The 23290-nt window shown below is 33.6% G+C and overlaps 1 protein-coding gene across 1 annotated transcript in view; it reads right to left on the bottom strand.

The window, feature by feature from the left end:
• Positions 1-2980: 2980 nt before the first annotated feature.
• The window catches only part of LOC143233842 (uncharacterized), a 39858-nt gene continuing 19548 nt past the window's right edge, over positions 2981-23290 (bottom strand). The window contains exons 2-5 of the mRNA XM_076470607.1: positions 12198-12290; positions 10880-10948; positions 6857-6962; positions 2981-3383 (exon numbers count right to left, since the gene is read on the bottom strand). Coding sequence (XP_076326722.1) covers positions 3246-3383; positions 6857-6962; positions 10880-10948; positions 12198-12274 — 390 coding nt within the window. The 5' untranslated portion in view covers positions 12275-12290 and the 3' untranslated portion in view covers positions 2981-3245. The remainder of the gene's footprint in view (positions 3384-6856; positions 6963-10879; positions 10949-12197; positions 12291-23290) is intronic.

Genomic DNA, 23290 nt, shown 5'->3' on the forward strand with positions numbered 1-23290 from the left:
GCCACGTATTAACCAAAACAAACATAGGTATCAAAATCAACGTATAACGGTAAATCAGTTACAATTATTAAATATAATACCTAAATATCGATAATGTATTGTAACTGATATTCATATTTTAGAAATGTAAATCTTATTATATACAAAAAAAATTTAACTGAGATGCATCAAAAAACATTCATCGTTTTGTAAAGTGTAAAGCATTAAATTTATGTAGATCTTACATTAAATATAATGTAAATACAATGTAATATAATTGACTTTTATTTGAATACACATGAAGGTGCTATCTGTTTTATGTAAGACGAAAGAGTCAAAAAATATTGCAATACTTGATGTTCTACTCTGTATACTGTTAAAACCAAGCCAGGCAGTAGTATTGAATATCAAACACATCGAACTGTGACAAAGGTGAATATAACTGACTCCCTCTTTTCTTAATAAAAGTGTTAGATGGTGTTTGTATAATCTGAACGTGAACTACTGTAGTTGGAAAAACAAAAATGTTTTACAAATATTACTTGTGATTTTGAACATGTATGTGATGTAAATTACTTCCCTAACGAAAAAGAAAAGTCAGTTCTTAAAGATTTATAAACACAGTGATTCATCACATTTATTATATACCAAAATGACTTACTGCATAGTTATTAACAACTGAAAACCATAAGATGTCTGAAAATTCGTTCAATACTTATAAAAACATAAGGTATTTTAAAACTATGAAAGGTAATTGTGAGTATTTGTTTCATTCAAATGATGTTTGATTTTTTTTATTTTGCGCAAAGCTACACGAGGGCTATCTGCGCTAGCCGTCCCTAATTTAGCAGTGTTAGACTAGAGGGAAGGCAGTTATTCATCACTACCCACTGCCAACTCTTGGGCTACTCTTTTACCAATGAATAATTGGATTGACCGTTACGTTATAACTCCCCCACGGCTGAAAGAGCGACCCTCAGATTACGAGTCAAACGCCTTAACCCACCTGGCCATGCCAGGCCTCATTCAAATGAATGTATGATAAAAACTTACTTATGTAACACTGTTATCGTTAAATAAGTTTTACTTAAGGCATTGATGAAGTAATAATAATAATATAAACACAGTTTATATGCACAACACCATCTACTTTTGTAAAACATGTGTAAGTGAAATATTTTGTCAAGAAATATTAAAAACATAAAGTCAAACTAGTGAAACAGTAAATTGTAAACTATTAAATGATACTTAAATAAACGTCTTTGTCATGAAAGATCAAGAAATATATAGAACGAACGAATTAGTGTTTTAAACCTATTTTACATGTCAATTGGTTTGAATTTCGCGTAAAGTTATATGAGGCCCAAAGTACCACCAAGGCCCATACTAATTCATATTAAACAATTACCAGAGCTTTTCATGAAATGCCATAAGTTATGGCGATTTTGGTTTTGTTTGTCTTGAATTGCATACAAAGCTACACATGATATATCTGCGCTAGTCTTCTCTAATTTAATAATGTAAGACTAGAGGGAAGGCAACTAGTCATCACCAGCCATCGCCAACTCTTGGCTACTCTTTTACTAACGAATAGTGGGAATGACTGTCACATTGTAAAGTACCCACGGCTGAAAGGGAGCATGTTCGTTATGACGGAAATTCGAATCTGTGACCCTCAGGTTGTAAGTCGAGCGCCCTAACTACCTGGCCGTGCCGCGTCAAGTCGTGGCAATAGTATCTAACACATGTCTTGTACCTAGTTTGTCACAACATATAAGCAAATTTCAAAAGCACAATATTTGTTATTTGTTTATTTGTTTTGAATTTCACGTAGAGCTACGCTGTGCTGGCAGTGTAAGACGAGACGAAAGATAACTAGTCATCACCATCTACCACCAACTATTTACCAATGAGTAGTGAAATTGACAGTCACATTATGAAGACCCCAGGATGAAAGGGTGAGGAAGTTTTGTGGGACTGTGAGCAAACCTGCGACACCCAGACTTAGAGTCGAGCGCCTTAACAACTTTACCAGGTTGAAATAAATTTATGCTGACCTCAATTTGTGGAAATATGACGTTGTTGCTGCCTGTCATGGCGGCACAGTAATGTGTCTCCAAGAACGTGCGCTTTTATGACACTTTCTGGAAATATGACGTTATCGTGTTTGAGAGCGTCATTGTTCCTTCCCTTTCCCTCTCTATGTCAACCAGTTAGCGTGTGCATTTGTAATTTCGTGATAACTATCTGGCTTTTTGGATGTTTAAATATAATGACCATTATGACTACATCCAGTGAAGATAATTCAAATTAGTTGTATTGTATCAGAAGCCATCAACACAAAAAGGCATCATACTTGAGATTAACTAAGATAGAACCTGAAAGGTACAATAAATGACATCAATTTACAAATGCTGTCACATTTCTGGAGCATGTTTCACACCAGCAGGTTCATCTATGATAGCTCCACAACTTTAATTCAATTGGATGTAACGTCACGAAGGTAAAAATTGTACAAGGTTCAAAGGTCAGTGGTCACCCAACTCTCCCATGATTATTACTGGGAAAACGAAATTCATACTGGTTATTTTGATAAGTTATCATCGTTTTAAAGTAAAATTAATAATATAATTTAATGTATCAATCGGATAAGTAAACTTCTTGACATTTTTAATGGATAAGCCGGACTGAAAATTGTAAGACGGCCTAAATAAAATCTTAGTTACTTTATTAAGACTGGATAAAGAAATAACCAAATGGACTCAAATTTATCTCGAAGTTTGTTACGTTCCTTTTGAAACTTTAAAACAGTTCTCATACCACTTTTGAGTTAATGTTGTTTTTTTTATCAAATTACAACTCGGACATAACAAATTGTAGGGAATCATTTGGTGCCACAATGTTTACTTGACTGGTTTGCGTTTTTTAACTTTCTATCCAACACAAAGTTTAATTAAGTGACTTGTGCTCTGTTACACTCTCAATGTTTCATACACGGAAAATGTCTACTTTATTCTCGAATATAAATTTTTTACAAACAACACGGAATGTTTAATCTCGTCGTTAATAAGTAAAAGTAATTTACATTTTCATTAAAGGTGCTAAAATTACGTCAACTGAAGTAAATAACATAATCATGTTCTTTGGATAAACAATATTATTTATTTTAATGACAAATATTTAGTGCAACACATCTGAAGAAGCCTAAAAACTAAAGCCCTGTTTGATTCGTACGGAGCAAACAGTTCGTGCATCTTTACCATGGGTTACTGAAACTTCAAAAACCAATTGACGTTGTCCTTTGGTGTTAATGGAAAAGGTTTACCATTTGGTAGAGGACTTCTCTCATCATTATTGGATTGTCTGAGTTGGATGTGTTTCTTTATTTTTTCTGCAAGTTCATTCTGATCAATGAAAAGAAATAAGATAGTAAAGCATTTTTTATCATTGTTCTGATCTTTTGTGTATTTTTCAGACATCATGAAGTTCTATCCTTAGCTTAAAACTATATCACATATAATAGACAACAACCTGCTTTATATATTATTACTTTTAAAAAAGAAAATGAGGAATATCTCTGAAAATAATGTAAAACACTTTGAGCTAATGTTCAGAAACATAATCTGTGTAAAAAGTAAATACTTTACAGTTGATTTGGAATGTTACAGTTAATAACGTAACTGGAAGGTCATAGTTGACGTGTTATTTAAATTATAGGTTGGATAATTTTTGAATATATATATATTATTTTACTAAGTCAATACGTCGTATAATATATTTATCAACGTACTTATTTACATATGGCTAAGAAATCTTTGACAGTTCTTCCAAAAGTCTGAAAGGAAAATCCTCTTCATTCAGAATTTTTCAAAAGTAGATAATGTTTTTAACATAAACAATGAAATTAACAAGGAACTGCAACAAAACATAACTTTTTGTTTCATTGTCACAGACTGGGATTTATTAAAGCCCAGGGTTCGAACTGTGCACTTTCAGATATAAGGTACAGTAAGACTCATTATTCGTTTCAAAGATATATTATAAAGCTCAACATATTTCCCCGAATTATTACTTCGACGCTACAAAAGAACATATTAACTTAATAAAAGCACTGATGTGACACCAGGCCTTTTAACTCTTTCCCGGAATGGTGGAAAACAAGCTTCTGAGAATCAATACTCAAGTTTAAGATCGAACTTAACTGAACCTTCTAGCGTTGTTTGTATCTCAGTTATGTTAAAGATGAAAGTAAGGTTACAAAGCATAACGTTTTAGATCGAAAGAAGAAGCAAACTTAGAAATCCAAACGCGTTATACGACTAGTGCCTTTAACATCAAATACATCATATGCTAGTGTAGTCACTAAGCAAAAATATATAAACAAACTTTTATCAACATGGATTCACTACATTAATGTGTGCTCCGTACAAACGTTATACTGAAATAATATTTTAAAGAAGTCATGTTCAAAGATGTTTTTTTAAAACAGTAAAGACCACTATGTTATCCTGGCTCTGGGAATTGCATTTCTAATGTTCTTGAGGCTCGTTCCTAAAAATAAACAAGCATTCAAATAATAACTGATTCACATTCAACAATTACCTGAGTTTTTCGTGAAATGCCGTAAGTCGTGGCGATAAAAACAGCAGGAATAACCCATGCACCACACTAAGTTTGTGAAATAGTTTGTTTGTTTGTTTGTTTTTGAATTTCGCACAAAGCTACTCGAGGGCTATCTGTGCTAGCCGTCCCTAATTTAGCAGTGTAAGACTAGAGGGAAGGCAGCTAGTCATCACCACCCACCGCCAACTCTTGGGCTGCTCTTTTACCAACGAATAATGGGATTGACCGTCGCATTATAATGCCCCCACGGCTGGGAGGGCGAGCATGTTTGGCGCGACGGGGATGCGAACCCGCGACCCTGAGATTACGAGTCGCACGCCTTAACACGCTTGGCCATGCCGGGCCATTGTGAAATTGTTAAACATGACACATAAACAAATATCAAAAGTACAGCAGTTTTTGTTTGTTTGTTTTTTGTAATTTTACTATAGCTTTATAGTGTGAGGTGCAGTTTTTGATGTGTAGAGGATTAATGAAAAAATATATTCCCTGAAGGTTTCCTTGAAACTAAAAATACACGAAATGGCAATATCGGATTTTTTTTTTTTGGTATGTTTTGAATTTTGCGGTAAGCTACAAGAGGACTATCTGCGCTATCTGTGCCTAATTTAGCAGTGTAAGACTAGAAGGATGGCAACTACTCAACACCATCCACCGCCAACTCTTGGACTACTCTTTTACCAACGAATAGTGCGATTGATCGTAACATTATAATGACCCCACGGCTGAAAGTGCGAGCATGTTTGGTGTGACGGGGACTCGGACAGTATCGGTAAACGTATAACTTTTCGGCTTATTAAACAAAAATATCTGGATAACTGAGTTGAACGTAGAAAAAGAAAATTTATTGGATGGAATTGTCTACGAGCACAAGAAAGTAATAACTCTTAAAGTTAGGTTGTTTAAAAATTAAAATTTCATGGTATCAAAATGATACTACGTAAATCAAGTCGATTAACTTAATTCATGAAATTATTATCAGATAAATATATTTAATTTTAAAATAATATGTAGAATAAAATTTTATTACTCTTCCAGTCCTCATAAACTAGAAAATTTGAATTGTAATTTTTAATAGTTTGAACATATAACTTATCTGTATTTTATATGAAATACTAATAATTTTCTTGTTGGTGTTCCTTGGTGGGTCAGTGGTAAATTTACGAATTTATAGTGCTAAAATCGATGATTTAATTCTCCGTGATGGTCAAAGGTGTATTTTTGCACTAAAAAAAAGCTAATCATCTAACAAACATTAAACAGAAAATTCCGCTAACCATGTCGAAATAAAGGCACAAATAAGTTCGTATATTTTTATAAATATTTCTAATGAAACTGTATAGACTTCACACTGAACACCGAATGTCTCTATCAAACATCTGCCACTCACCTCTATACTTCTAACTTTATATCGATGTAATATTCTCAGTCAGTTTGACAATTATTACTGAAATCAAGACTACAATAAAATAAAAATCTAATGCTGTCATATTTCTCTTTAAGTAATTTTATACTGTTATCACTCAATAAGTCTTGGGACTTATTATACTTGGGAGTTCGCTAACGTATCAATACTTACATTCTTTCATTTTTCTCTGTGTAGTTTTAAACTACTGACTTACACTTTTTCTGTTTTTAGTTCCATAGCCTTTTACAGCTCAACTCCACAAAGATCAAAACCTCAATACTTTTTTGTTCTAATCTAAGCAGTTTTTAGTGAACTCAATACTTCACCAAGGCCAATACTTTAATGTTGTTCTGTTTTCATCTAGGTATTATTTATTGAATTCAATACTTCAAAGTGGCCAATATTTTATAGATGTTCTCTTCTGATCTGGGTAACATTTATTGAACTTAGTACTTGACCAGTTAGACTTCATTTACGACATTTATTTGAAGAAGGTGCACTATCTACTCAACATTCATAGTTAGACCTCTGAATGCACTAGAAAACCTGACTTCATTTCCTGATAGTATCTTTTATGAGTGTTATCCATTACAAGATCAAAGTGTTCATTATTTATTCAGCATTCATCATCAAGCTGGCGATCTCACCAATGTTAGTATAAGGATTCGCCAAAGTTTCTACCACCAACAATATCGTAAATACTGTTATTGGTTACCGACTGAGCATATCTTATCAGCTTATCTGTTGATCTCTGGAATAGCTGGAGATTGAGATATATAGGTTTTGTTACCAATAATTCAATGTTAGAGTTAACGGCGATACTATTTTAAATCGTTTAACACTTACAATTAGGCTGTATATTTCAGTAATGTCAACATCAGAGTCATCCCAATCCAATGTAGACTCCCGTGTTCTACTTAGATCGGCAAGATCCAAGTCCTCGAAATCGTTACTATTTCAAATATAAAAAGAAACAATAAGCAATCAGTTGTCTTGGCTGTTATTATCTTCTAATGGTATTTATAACTACACTTGATTAATAGTAAGCTAAATATTCTAATATTTTATTCAATAATATTAAGAAGTGTGGAATATAAATCTGCTTTATTATTGTGGTATACTTTTAAAGTTGTTGATAAGCTTCGTGGGTGTAGTGGGACTTGTTTTTAATGGCTGACCATATCTGGTTTAATAATAACGTTATTGTCAACTTTCAGTGAAATCAGAGCGGTATGTTCACTACAGGACAGATTACTTTTTACTTTTAAGTCACAGTTAATAGTTTGAAATACTCCATTACTGCAGTTGATGCAACAATAAAGCTCACTGTTGAATAGGAAGAACCAGCTTTCTAATTGTGATGCTCTATTGTTTGGAGATGACCAGCTCTCTAAGTGTTGTTCTCTGTTGACTGGAGGTTGCCAGCTTTCTAAGTATGTTTCTCTATTGATTGATAATCTGTGAATCGAGATTATTGGCTTTAGTAGTTTTATTGTAGGTTTGAAATAATAACTTCGAAATTATTTACGTATTTAGGGGTAAAATAAAAATTGAGACCTTTACTAAGAGGTTTGTGTCGAGCTTCACTTCAAGTGTTCTTGGATCACTCAGACCAGGAAGTGTCTGAATTAGATTATCCTAGAGTAGTGTTTATTTTAGAAGAGAGATCAATGTACTTATTTTTATGGTTAGAATTATTAATCAACAGATCACAGATAGTACCAAAATGAGTTTTATTAAAATTATTATTTTGTTGTAAGCAGATATTAAAATTTTGGTTGAATAATTCTTTATCTTTATGACGAACGGAAATATCATAATGTGTTTGTTAATTGTTGGTTTTCGAAAGATATTTTTGTTTTGTTATTAAATATATCAAGTTTCTGTTGTTCAGAGAGAAAAGGTTTGCTCTCAGAATTTATAACTGAAATTGTCTTGTCAAAATTAACAAGGCTTTTGTATAAGCTTCTTAACTGTAACTGAAGTGGAATGGAAGATTTTCTTCCACTGTGAACAACACGAATATTGTGAATGAGCTAAGCCCGAATCTGGCATCAGAGTTTATGGTTCTGACTCCAGTTCAGATTGATAGGACACCATGGTTGAAACTCTTCATACCTCCACTTTCAAGCGGGTGTCCTAAGGTTACAACGACGATTCTCTAAATTATGAGGGGGCTTTGAATCTCACAGCGGAGCGCTGGTACTTTATGATAGTAAAAGTAAAATAACTTGTTTTGTTTAAGTGCAAAGCACAAAATAGGACGGAACCTATCATTTTAGCGTCATAAGCTCTCAAGCTTAGTGCTGAATTTGTACACTGTTAGGATAGTTATGAGTTATGAACTTGTTAAGCCCAATAATGGGTCTCGATATGCAGCAGCTGAGCTACAAAAAACAATAAAAACAATATTGCTGAAATAAGGAAAATATGAAAATCAGAGATAATGACGTGATTGTTTGTTTTTTTTGTCGAATTACTCTGGAGGAATCTGGAGCTTGTGTTAGTGTCAAAGCTAATAAGATAATGTCAGTAATTTTGGAGCATTGACCACAGTACCTCAGTAAACATACAGCCAGTCAGCAGCATCCTACCATCTACCATCGAAACTAACTGTCTCAATACTGGCTTGACATTTTACCCAGAGCTCAACCATGTAGAAAACTTGATCCTTTAGACTAATAGGTATTTATCGTTTGTTTACTAGCTGTAATTACTTTTAAGTTATTCGGAAACATTGAGGGCTAGAGTTCAATCATAGATGTTTAAAAAGGAGCACGTTAAATATAATTGTAGAAACTATAAATGTAGCTAGTGTAAAAATAATGTAGTATCTATATATATAACTAGCGTAAAGAAAACTGGAATAATGCTAAATACATAATGTTTAGAAACAAAAATCTTTTCAAACTAAATAATTGAATTATTGGATTAATGTAGCAAGTTTAGGATAGCTTAATTATCAAATTCATATTTTTCTGTTGTAGTTAAGCGCAAAATTACATGTTGGCTACCTATACTTTGCTCATCAAGGGTATTGAAATCCAGTTTTTAACGTTATACGCATTAAGATTTATCGCTCAACTACCGGACAGCCGTAATTTATGAAGTATATACACATTATTCGAAGGTATTCTATATTTAAAAATGAATTCTCTGTGTTAGTGTTCAAAAAAACTAAAAGTTTGTAAAAGTAGGATAAAACTATGGTTTTAATTTGGATTTAAATATTTTGGTTACTTTGAGGTCAGAGGATTACTTCAAGTGTTTACTTATGGGAAGTATTAACCATCTGAAACAACAAAAGAGTTTGTAAATTAGAATTTGAAATTAAATTTAAATAAGTTACGCAATGAGAAATAGGTATATTATAAAACCTCTGTCAATTTTATATAGTTCTCAGTCGGTGGTTAAAACATTTGAAGGATAATCAGAACTTAGATTTCAACTTTGACAAATTGCGTTTGCGTTTCTTATAGCAAAGCCACATAGGGCTATCAGCTCAGCTCACCGAGGGGAATCGATCCTCTGATTTTAGCGTTGTAAATCCGGAGACATACCGCTGTACTAGCGGGGGGTTCAACCTTGCCCAAGCAAACCGCCAGTTATCAGATGGAGGATTTTCAGAACAATGAAACCAGTGAGTTATGTTCTCAGCTCAAAGAAACTATTGACCCCCACCCAAACTCTGCAGTACTGGCTACGACCAGTGTACGCATGCATACACACTATGATCTCGGCAAGATTTATACTTTAAATTTAAAACAAAATTACAAAATAGTAACTACGTTTACACGCGCATTCTCACAAATTTGTGTATGTATGTGTGACCCTTAAGTTCGATGACACTAACTAAACAAAATGTTGTAAATCACCTAGAAACCAGTTTGCTATTATTCTATTAACACAACTTTGTTGCGATCATACTATACTCGCACTTCGCTTTCTTTGGTTAAGTGCGTCAATATTATTCAAACTCTACTTATAATAATGTAAACATAATTTTTCCTTCATTATTATAATAAAGGAACATGAATTTAGGACTAGATTTTTTTTTTACTGGCAGTATTTTATTTTTATTCTTTTGCCTCTTTCAGTTTATTCATTCGCTCACACATCCCGGTCTTTTTTTTTTTTCTCTTGTGTTAAACGTTTATATCATTATCTCAAAAATCACACCAAATCATAACATTTTATAACCATAGGTTTGTTTTGGAATAAGCACAAAGCTACACAATGAGCTATATGTGCTCTGCTCACCACTGGTATCAAAACCCGGTTTTAACGGTGGGAGACCGCAGACATATCGCTATGCCACTGGGAAACTATAATCACCGCAGTTCGGTAAACTCAACAACTCCTACAAAAAATGGTGAATGTTCCCTCGATAATTTTCTGAGTATTTAGAACGTAACTCCCTAATCCATTCCTAAAGGCTGACCAGAAGTTGATTGCTTTCTTACATCTCAACTCCAATTGATCATATTTACATCGACCTTCAAAACAAACGCAGTTAAAATCCTTAGAGCTTATAAGTGCAAAATAATTCACTTGTTGTTTTGTAGAAGCGTATGTATTTGTGTATGTTTTCTTATAGCAAAGCCACAACGGGCTATCTGCTGACCTCACCAAGTGGAATCGAACACCTTATTTTAGCGTTGTAAATCCACATACCTACCACTGTTCTAGTGGGTGACTTTTGTAGGAGCAATTTTTATAAGTAATTAAAATAGATATGCTAGTTTGTATTATTTATTATCTTATTTTTCGACACATGGTAGTGGTTTCCAGAAAACAAAAGTCACAAAAGTGACATAAATTTCCGAATAAACTATAATTTTATTTAGCGTAAAAGTTTAAAGGACCTACTTTGATTGACGTTGGATCCCAGAGCGCTTTGCACTGATACCACGACACATCGGCGCAAATACGAATTTCCTGCGAAATAAACAAATGATGGCGTTTACATTATCCAAATAACTCAAATCTATTCAGAGATATATTGATATGTGGAAAATTTTATTTCGCAAAAGATGAAAATCGAAGTTTATTTCCGAATTCAGTTTCTCAAAATGGATTCCCTATGAATTTTACTCTAATCTCAAAATCAAAATCCATTACAGAAAATTTAAACCACAAGTTTAAATTACAAAGTTTTTGTGCTGTGTGAAGAAACGCATTTTCAGACTAAACGTTTAACACAAAAAAGAAAAAAAAGAAAGCGAGTTAAGAGCTTTAAATGTAATGTATGAAATTAGCTTTATGCTGTAGGATACCTGTTAACTCAGAGAGAGTTAAACGTCTATATTTCTTATGAAGATTAAAGCTAGTAAGTTGGTTCTTAAAGCTAAACAAGTTAATGTTGAAGCTGCAAGTGTTAACTTAATATAAAAGTGAAGTATTACTCAGGGTCAGATGAACAGAGCATACGCGAATCTAACTCTTTAGACGTGTTTCTTTATTACACACAACAAGTCTAAAGTTTTATTTCGTTTTCTCAACTCAATATAATTAACTATAATATTTTCGAAAACCATAGTAGCAGTAAAATATCTTCTAAATATAACCAAAATATTATACTACACTCAATATATCTTTTTGTGGAATAAATATATCTCGGCTCGTATAGGTAAAATAACTAAAAGAGCTACACAAGCTATTACCATTACTACTATAACTTGCGATAAAGGGGAATCCTGAATTCACAACAACGCCCCCCCCCCCAAGATAGAGCTCCACAGAAGTTGAACTTAACAGTTGACCGTGTACCATTCTCATAGTTTTTCTACATTTCACTCTTACTGATTGTTTACAAAATAGGGTACAAGGAGTCATTACCACGCCAGTTAAATGTTAATTAAACGGCCGATCAAAGTATTGATTTTATAAAATCATTTGGTGAGGTAAAAATCAAGCTGAGATGCAAGTTGTTCAGACCTAAGTTACTAACAATTTTAAGTTGTCGCTGAGACTACACACGTACAATAATAGTACTAAGACTTAGTAACTACAACAGTCTTGAGATATCGTTGAGTCTACACGCCTACAACAACCTTAAGCTGTTGTTCAAAGTAAATAACTACAAATAGCTTAAGATATTTCTGAGACTACATACCTTCAACAATTGTAAATTATGGTAAAAACTACATACTTTCAAAAAGATTAATATATAACTGAAACTACATACCTGCAATCAAGGGCTTCTACGAGTGCCGTGGTGACAAGAAGAAATAGCAGGCCAAGACGAAATCGACTCAACAACATTTTGTGGTAATGTGTCCTGAATACATGTTTAAAAGACAAAAGAATAAAACTATAAATATTAAACTATTTTAACAAACTGTTCTCATATATGTTTTAGAAGACGCTTGTCTTTCATCATTTCAACAATTATTATTAACATAGTTTGTATTTACATAAAAACATTAGTTCCATTATTAATCTGATCAACTGGTATAAATTTCGACATTTCTCATTTATTGTTACGTATGACTACATACCGTTTATTACGTATAAGAGTTTTGCAAATCACTTTTCAAATGTGTAACGTATTGATTTCAATGTAATAACTAAAAATGATATTGCATTCATAATCCAGAAGCTAACAAGCATTAAAAGCTCTTCAAGATTTATTATAAGGGAACGCCTTCTGCTAAGATAAATATATAGCTATAATGTGGCTTGTCTTTGTGTATTTTAAAACCTAATAATTATGACATGTTTTTTTTCCGAGATGTTGTCTGAAAGTTATGAAATACACAAAACCTTATTACTTAAACACATTCATACCAAAAGAAACTAAATACACAAAAGTTAAAACGGAGGAAACATTTCTATGTGTGGGACACGACAATATCAAAAATTGTTACTTAAACATGTAATAATGTTTTACAAATAAAAGATGAACATTCAAATGCTAAAATATATCAAAATTAAGATATAGTTTTCAATCAGTAGATACTGCGCCGCCACATCAATGAACTTCGTAAGAAATTATATTCATAAAAACAACACATTAAACCTTATATATCTTATTTTTCTGAAGGTTTTTTGGGTAATATGATTTAAATGTAAGAACAAAATAAAACACAAGATATTGTCCATCTGCTTTTAGCATTAGCTGTTTGATTTGTGCTCATTTGAGTATTAACAGCATACAGAGTAAAATTGTTAATTAATTGTGATGTATCTGTGTATAGACACGGTATACAAAAAAGCTAATGCAGATTATTAATGGTTTATCTCCACGTTATTTCGTACTTAAACCGATAAGTTCTAATGACCAAGTCCGGTAATAATAATATTATTCACAAATTCTGTGCCTACTAATAAAGCAGCTTAAAACCATGATATTTTTCAAATCTTCAAAATAAGATAATAACTTATAAAGCTCTTAAAAAGTCTATAAAAAGAGAGATTTAATCTTATTCGGTTTTTATTATTAGTCATAAAGGAATCTTTCTTTATGCCATTTAACAGAAATATGTCTCCTCTCAACCATTTTCAATTAAAAGTAGCGCATCGTTGGCATGGCCAAGTGTGTTAAGGCGTTCGACTCCTAATCCGAGGGTCGCGTGTTCGAATACCTGTCACACCAAACATGCTCTTTGCATATCTTTGCGCAAAATTCAGAAAACAAGCGTTCTAACGTAGACAAACAAGCTTGCATTTCATCATCGACTGTAAGAAGCCTCTCTCTCTTTCTGGCTTTAATGTCAGTCAATGTTGAAAATTCAATTTCGCAAAACCACGAAGATGCAAATGAAAGCAGAACTTCAACTGCTTTTGAACTGATTGCAGGATATGAATTTTTAATGGCGATCCAAAACTCAACCAAGGTCTTTTCGGGAAACAATGACTGATAAAATTTGTCGTTTCGTAAATCAATGAGCTGATCTTCCTCCTCTGTTGTAAGATTTGTTATCTTGTTGATTCCGAATGGATAGATCACCCAGTTATATTCGTCGACAGCAAGTGACGGGAAGTAATGTTTTAGTGCTTAATGTGTTTAAAATTTGAGGTACAAATTTCTTCTTTAACAGAAGGAAAACAGTCAAGGACTCCTTTCGAGATCTTATTCTTCCACAGCGTCACCTTTTCATCGAAGACCTCCAGTTTGGACGTTGCAGTAATAATGTTTTCAGATGGTACTTAGAGACTTAAGTTTAGAGAATTTAATTTGTCAAACAAGTTGGAGAGAAATTGAACCTTCAGCCACCAGATCTCACCATGAAAAAAATCCAAAACCTGCTTTCTCAACCTCCAAGAAAGAAATTACTTCAGATTTTAATTGGAAAGCCATCGAACTTCAGTGTGATACAGTAGCTTTTTGTAGTCTGAATCCATCGCCTCACAGAGAAAAGAGAAAAGTCGAGATTGAAGTGGCCGAGACTTGATGAAATTCACCACTTGAATAACTTGAGACTGCAAATCTTTCGGCAAAGATTTAGAGGCAAACGTCTCTCTGTGAATCATGCAGTGAACAATCCTAATGTTTGGATTTTGTTGGCGCACCAGAGGAACGAATCCATTCTTTTTTCCTTGCATTGAAAGACAGCCATCGGTGCAAACTCTGACACAGTTATTCCAAGGTAATTTGAAGAGCAAAATGTTTTCATTCACCAACTCGAAAATATCTTGACCTTTCGCTGCACTTTTTAAATCTTTGCAATGTGCCAATGTAGCAAGCTGCTGTTTCACGCCCCTGTATAATCTGAAGCTTCATTGTTCCATGGAAGGAGAAAGCACCCCAGATCATGGTGGAACCTCCTCCACTGTGTCGTGTAGAAAATGTCTCTGGTGGGATATCTTTATCGTGCCACTAACGCTGGAAGTCATCTGGACCATCCAGGTTAAATTTTTCTCATAAGAGAACAAAGCCTTCGTCCACTTTTCTATGTCCCATGTTTGGTGCTTCTCGGCAAAGTTTAACCGAGCTGTTTCGTGGTGTAGAAGGAGGCGTGACCTTTAAAGACCTTTAAGGTTTTTAAAGCCTTTTTTCGTAGATGCCGTCTTATTGTTCTTGAGCTGCATTCTGCGTCCGTAAGGGCCTTAATCTGGTTCGACAATCGGCTGCTGTCTTGCCGGACAACCCATTGAATCCTCCTGCTCAACGCCGGCGAAATTTTCTTGGACCGACCACTTTAAATTCTCTTTCCGTATCCCTCAGGGTTTTTTAAGAAATTTGCTACAGCAGTTTTACTCCGCCAAATCTCGCCAGCAATGGCACGTTGAGAGAGACCTTGCCTTTGCAGCTCGACAATACTGCCACGTTCAACCTCTGTCAACTTTTTGACCTTTTCCATGTTTTTACCCAATGTAACACAGGAGATGTCAGTGAGAGATGTTGATGACGCTAATGCTTGAGGCCTGGCATGGCCAAGCGCGTAAGGCGTGCGACTCGTAATCCGAGGGTCGCGGGTTCGCGCCCGCGTCGCGCTAAACATGCTCGCCCTCCCAGCCGTGGTGGTGTATAATGTTACGGTCAATCCCACTATTCGTTGGTAAAAGAGTAGCCCAAGAGTTGGCGGTGGGTGGTGATGAATAGCTGCCTTCCCTCTAGTCTTACACTGCTAAAATAGGGACGGCTAGCGCAGATAGCCCTCGAGTAGCTTTGTGCGAAATTCCAAAACAAAAGCTAATGCTTGAACACAAATGACTAAATTTCGATATGTTTTTACCGATTAACGCTTCGTTTTAGTAGAGCAAACATATTTGCTTTCAGTACTCTCTAGGGTATTCTTTTTTTAATATGGAGTCTTTCATCAGCTATTTGAAAATTAATAATCTGGGTAAATTACTAGTCTGCATTGGCAAACACATAACTTTTTGTGATGACTTGAAAAACAAATTGCCATAATTTAACATTTAACATATGATTTTTTTAGGTATCCTTTTTTCCTTTTTACTTAATAATACATCTGTGCATTTTGACCGTCATGTCTTCCAATAGATACAAGTAATTCCAACGGGTAATCCCCAGTGGCCCAACGGTATGTCTGTGGAATTACAACGCTAAAATTTGGATTTCCATACCTGTGGTGGGCAGAGAACAAATAGCCCATTATGTATCTTTGTGCTTAATGCAAAACAGCAATAATTCCAATGGGAGGTGGCTTTATCCCACATGTTTCAGATTTTTATATATGTGGACAAGAGTTTCCATATATAACAAACTTTAGTAAGAAAGACTGTTTTAAAGCTTTGAACGTTAATTAAACTTGCAGATATATAAATGATATTCTTGTACCAAATTATCAAGAACTTTTTAGATACAGCTGTACCAGTTTATCTACGAGAGTTCGCTGTAGAAAAAGCTCTTTTTTTTAAGAAACAAACAATATGTAGATTTAAATATTAACATTGAAGTTTAAAGACTTCATTAAAACGAAAATTTTGAACTGTGAAGTTATGAACTTTCCAGTTCCAAGTATAAATGTTATAATATGTTGTATTACAATGTTTAATACTCTAAGCTTGTTACATGCAATATCATATTTTTGTCAATACAAGATTTTGTGAATAGAGTGCCTAAATTCACGCTTATTTTTAATAATTTTTTAACAATTCATTTTATTCTATGCAAAAATCAGTAATATTCTTGTTACAGTTCATTGATGAAAAGTTTGATATTATTTCAATTTAATATGAGCTTTTTAGAAACGTTTATTAATGTTCGATTTACGAATGACAGTGTTCCAATTTAGATTTAACTGAGTTAATGAGCTGATGGGATATTCAAAGCTCTTATAATAGCGAAATATTGCCTTAATAAAGTTACATTTTGGAGATATAGGTCATGATTTTATTTTGTTTGTAGAATTATATCATACTATTTCGTAGCAACGTAAAAGTTAATCGAATGCTGAGTAATCTGACACTACATTTACTATAAATTTACACTTCACAGTTACAAATTTTTGTTCTTAAGATCAACTCCACCTTATTTTTATCTTTATTTTCACTAAATTATTTTTCAGTAAACGTAATTAAGTACAAAACTGAATTTCAATAATACAAATGTCAGATAATAATACGTCTAACCTGCTGCTTTAAGATATGTTAAACTTCATGAATAACAGTTTCTGACGAATAAGTTTGAGGATCTAAAACAAGTCTTCATTAAACATAATATTAAATAGAATGTATTAAAAATATATGAATAAGTAAAAATTGAGGATATTTTACTGAAAGGGTATGATAAGTACTTTTAGTTATTAATAAAGTAATTTTAACAACTAGGCCGTAGTAATATGCAAATTACCTCCGTGTTTCATATAACGGCTGGAAATTAGAAGTTATAGTGGACTTAATGCGTGGTACTTGGGAGTTATACTAGTTAGTTTAGATAACTGGTTGAGGTTCGGTCCTTTTATACTGCCATAATTTATGTACTGGGCTACTAATTAGTGCGTTACCACCATAAGAGAGCTATAATGCCTACTTCAAGAAGTACGTTTATCTTGTTTTCAAGTGGTAATATCTTATTATTTTCATTTTCTTCTTCTTTGCTTTGGAGAGCAATTCATCTTTCCACCAGTGTCTGCAGGCAGTGAAGGGTGATATTGATGTAGAATATTCTGGGCTTAAGTACCCACATTTTGCGAAACAATGGAAAACAACGACCAGAAAGAAGACAACTTCGATAACCAACAACCTATCTTTCCAGGTAGAACTGAAAACTTTATTTCCCCGAAACATCTCAAAACAGTATCTAAAACAACCTTCTCAAAGAGTTTTCACACAAAACTATCAACATATTTTAACAGAAAGAAAACTAAGAAACAACCTCACACGAGAAGATATTAATTCTATAAACAACTTAAAACAAGAAACAACATCAACATTCTAAAAGCAGATAAAGGCAATGCTATAATTATAATGAACACAAATGAATACATTCAAAAAATGAACCACATCTAATCAGAAACGAACAAATTTCAACTAATAAACACAAATCTAACAAAATCACATGATAACCAATTAAACCAAATACTACTTCAAATGAAAAGACAATAAAATCTCAGGAAACATTTATTCTTACCTGCGTAAGACCGACTCACGCATGCTACAACTATACGGCACCTACAAATCTCACAAACCTGATTGTCCTCTAAGACCTGTAATGTCGGTTTATGAATCATTTAACTACAACTTTGGTAAATGTATTGCGTGGGCATTTTTTAGATATGTAACATCAGTCGGCTTCTTTTTCAAAGACACTTTTAAATGTTAATCTATTCTTAATCAAATATACCATAAAGATTTAACGGTCAGTTTTGAGGTAATCTCCCTCTTCACAGAAGTCCCAACAACTGAAGCCTGCAAGACAGCTTTAGAACGCTATATCCAAGACTCGATCTTATTGATATATATCCCCAGGAACCATTTAGAAGTTCTTATAGAATTCACTACTACCAAAACTAACTTTAACCACTAAAACCACCTATAAATAAATGACCAAAGTATGGAGAATCCCGGGTCACCAGTTCTAGCCAACATTTTTATGCCACAAATTGGATCTCAAGCGATTACTTCAGCCTTACACCCACCACTATACTAGTACAGGTATGTTGATGATACAATTGCTAGATTCATATCTACAAAACACACACTTAGTTTTTTTCAGTCACGTTAACTCCATACACCCCAACATTAAGTTCACCTGTGAACAGGAAAAAAACTAACAAATAGCATTTCTTAACCTCAAAATCACTAGAACTGATACACAATTCAAAACAAAAATCCACAGGAAAATCACTCATACTGGATTATACATTCAAAACAATTATACATTCAAACACAACACAAAAATAATTTATAAAATACAATGCAACAACTGCCACGACTTCTATATTGGAGAGACAAGTAGAAAAATGGAAACTAGATTCAAATAACACGAAAAACAACTTCACACGTTTTTGAGCACTGCGAATCAAATAAACACAACATAACCATAGAAAACACCCAGGTATTAAGTAGGGAAGCAAATATAAACAAACGCAAAATTAAATATGCCCTACTTATACAGCAACTAAAACCAAAATTAAACTAATATAAAAGAACATCTTTATACCTATACTAATTAATACCTAACGTCCAACTGCAACGCCCCCTACAATCCAATACCCGTTTATACTCTCGTCCCTAAGGCATGTGTCCGTCAACGGTCACATTCAAACACACTCTGTTTCTTAACCTGAGGATGACATCGGAAGATCGAAACGTTGTTCTCTCCTTATCAGTAAAAGTGTTAATACCCATACCAGCCGTTCTGAAATACATTTTTATTTCAAGTGGGTTTCTTGCCATTTTTATTTTCCTTTACGTAAGAGGGCATACTTCTTGATTGCGCATTTTTAATATAAGTTAAGCAAAACATATTTGCAAGAAGCTGTTTTAATAACCAACTAATACAAATTAGCACTTTAAGGGGAGGAAGATAAAAAGGCAGAAAAAAAAGAGTCTAATTGAGTAGTTTTGTTTTCCTGAAAAACGTGATACAATAATATTTAAAGGATTACAAATAAAAATAATTTCTCTCAAAAATTTCTTTAAGGTCTGTAACTTTTCTTTTTAGGAAGAAATTTATTTCTTTAATGTACTAACAAACGATATTATTCAGATGTAATAAACACTATCAAACATCAGTTTCGGTAAATTTCTCGAGCTGAGATCATAACTTTGTGGTATAAAGTACTGAAAAGAACTAACAAATCCACACATCAAGCGTATCTACTAAGAACACACATTAGGCATGCTTACTGAAACTTCCATATAATTTCTCCATACGCAGTTTATAATCTACTACAATTATTTTGCTATTCATGCAAAAGAGAACAGTAAGAAGGTAACTCAACCACCCACCTTTCAGAACTAATAGGTTACTCTACCACTCAGCTGATAGAACCATCAATTTACTCCACCACACAACTATCAGAACTATAGGGTCACTCTACCACCCAACTGTTAGAACCAACAACTCACTCCACCACATAACTATCAGATCTAACAGATCACTCTACTACCCAGCTGTTAGAACCAGCAAATAACTTTATCACCATCTAACAAAACTGAATGGTTACTTTTCTACCCATCTCATAGAAACGAGCATCAGGTCACTCCAACCAACCAACTACAAAAACTGACAGGTAACTCTATCACACAAGAATTAAAACTAACAGGGCAGTCTACTACCCATCTGTTAGAGCCGAGCAGAAGGTCACTCTATCACTCAATTATCAGAACTAACAGGTCTCTCTACTACACAACTAGTAGAAATAATAGATGTCTCTAGCACATAACTATCATAAATAGAAAGTTCTACAACGAAGTTCCTGGTGTCTTTACATTATTATGTTATTCATATATCAAGAATGTGAACTTAGCGAGAAATATCTCATATGAATAATTCGTCTGCCTTACCAGAAACATTAAAACCTACATAGTACATAAACATTTAATGCACGTAAGATTTTAGATCATCCAGAAACATTTGTAATCTAAGAAGAATCCACAACCCACGTATTTCCTGCCAACTACACCAGTACTTATATGTTAAAATATCCTAGAAAATAGCGTAATCAAGAAATATATATTCAAGTTTACATTATTTATACAAGAAGAACAAATTATTAATCATCATTTTCATTTCAAACATTTTGTTTTAGAATTCTGAAATTTAATTATCTGTGCTAAAAATTTGGAAAAGTGATCTAGAAGTGTCATAACACTTCCACGATAAAACTACCCAGACTGCCAGTTTTTTCAAATCTTACAAAATGTCTTGAAATTAGTCTTGACTTTTAGGTGAAGACTAATAAATTCAACATAAACAATTGATAAAACAATGAGGAATCATGATGTAGCAATAAGGTACAAGTTAGAGTTACAGAGCTATTACTTGTTGTAAGTATTTGCATTTCTATCAACAGTAATAAAATTTATTTATTTCGGTGCAAATTAGTTCCTAAGGTCTTTCCATCATTCTTCTAGTTTATGAATACGATGGTTTCCCACCATCCACTTCAAAAGTTCCATTGCACAGAAACCCATAGGTACTGTAGCTAATAACAATCCAATGTATCCATATGGAACAACACGAATACCTGTTTCATTCTCCAACTGCATAAGGTATGCTACCTTTGAATGAAAGGTAATCCTGTAAGTCTTACCTGTTGGCCTCGTTTAGAGTTGGATATCTCTCTTAATTATGTGGCACACTTTTTATCATTGACTATGTGTTCGTTGAATTTCACCCATTCCAAAGAAACTACACTCTGCTTGTTACGAATTGTCTCAGGCCTCCTTGTGAGTGGTCTTGAAACAGAAAATTGACACACATTCCTTCGTTTTGCAATATGATTAACTTCAAGAGGTGTCTTCATCTTCGACATTCTATATCCAACGATCTGGGTACATCTTTATGATACTAGTATATGAAAATTTGCTTTGGAAGTGCAGGCCCGGCATGGCCAAGCGCGTTAAGGCGTGCGACTCGTAATCTGAGGGTCGCGGGTTCGCATCCCCGTCGCGCCAAACATGCTCGCCCTTTCAGCCGTGGGGGCGTTATAATGTTACGGTCAATCCCACTATTCGTTGGTAAAAGAGTAGCCCAAGAGTTGGCGGTGGGTGGTGATGACTAGCTGCCTTCCCTCTAGTCTTACACTGCTAAATTAGGGACGGCTAGCACAGATAGCCCTCGAGTAGCTTTGTGCGAAATTCAAAAAACAAGCTTCAGAAGTTGTTGCTGTATGTCCGTTCCAGATACGATTAAATTTTGGTGGTATTATTACCTTGAGAATACTAGTCATTGGTAAAATGAAGTTTTAATTCCCGCTGTTTCACCTTGACTTCGTATCACCAAATGGTTGTGACATGTCTTGCTTATTTTCATATTTAAAATCGTTGAAATATAATTACTTAACCCCCGTTAAATCCTTTTCTTTGCTTGAAAATTCAAAATATTGTTCAAATTCTAACTTTAAAATTATAATAATAATTTTCATAAATATGTTTTGAAAAGTACTTTAAATAAACGCGTAGTGGCAATATGTAAAAAACTAATTAGAACCAAATTAGTGAAATATTGTTATAATATGCAAATCTCAAAGATAAAGATACTGTAAAACCTCATTATACATCTCATTACATTGACGCGGTGATAATAACGGCAAAACCGAGTACTGCGTATGGTAAAACAAGGCTGTGAAATAAAGTATATTAAACAAGAATTTCATTAAGATTATGAAATATGTAATGATCTATTACACATTGTTTATTGCGAGTAGACGATTTTTAGTTTAAAAAATATCTTTATTGACTGTTTTCTCATGTTGTAGAAAAGTTTGTTTCAGAACAAAGTTACGTTGGGTTGTGTTCACCATGAGGAATCCAAACCCGGATTTTAATGGTTGTATTGTGAGGAAGTTTATGGAAGAGAATATTTTGGTGAACATTCTAAGCGGTTCTGTTTCCAAGCTATGAAATCTTTTAGATATTTCATACATAAGCTAAATAAGAAAGCTTCAGTGTTATTCAACACAAATTTCGTGATTTTAAACTTCCATGACTCACTCAATGTTATAAGAGAATAACATATTTGGGGTATCACCCTCTAGATATTCTAATATCAATTGTAACATTTCGTTAACGGCAAATAAAAGCCATCACTAGAGGCTAGTTCGTGTACAATGAATTTGAGAACGAAACAACAGATCCAAGTAGCACCTCTGCAGATTTATCAACTCTTTAAGTTACGTCAGTGAGGGTTATTAGATTTTTTGTTTGTTATTAAGCATCAAAGATATGGAAACCGTCTAGTCACCGACACTGAAGGGGGCGGCAGAGTTATTAGAAATGAAGAGTCATTAGAATAATAGTAGTTTTAACTAATTTCCATTATTTTACGTGGTCAGTAAGTAAACAACAAAAGATCTGTGGAGTTAGGAAAAAATGGTCTTTTTCCTATAATGAACTGAAGAACAATAGTATTGAATAAATCGCTTTAGATACATACTTCCGTCTGGATCACCTCAGTTACACATCTGATAACGCAATCCGTTTATAAAAAAAATTAAAAATTACGCTTATAAAGTTTCATATTTTTCTTAAAATAACCACATTTTAGTAAAAAAATCAATATTTGTAATATTTCCAGTTTATGGCTATAATATTTATGCGGTGATTTAATAATAAAACGTAAAAGTATCCTATCTGCTCCCCACAAAAACGTTTTTGTTTGTTGTTGTTTTTTTGTGTGTTAATATGGTTGTAAATAAA

The sequence above is a fragment of the Tachypleus tridentatus genome, chromosome 12 (genome assembly GCF_004210375.1).
Source record: "Tachypleus tridentatus isolate NWPU-2018 chromosome 12, ASM421037v1, whole genome shotgun sequence".
Classification (NCBI taxonomy): Eukaryota; Metazoa; Arthropoda; class Merostomata; order Xiphosura; family Limulidae; genus Tachypleus; species Tachypleus tridentatus.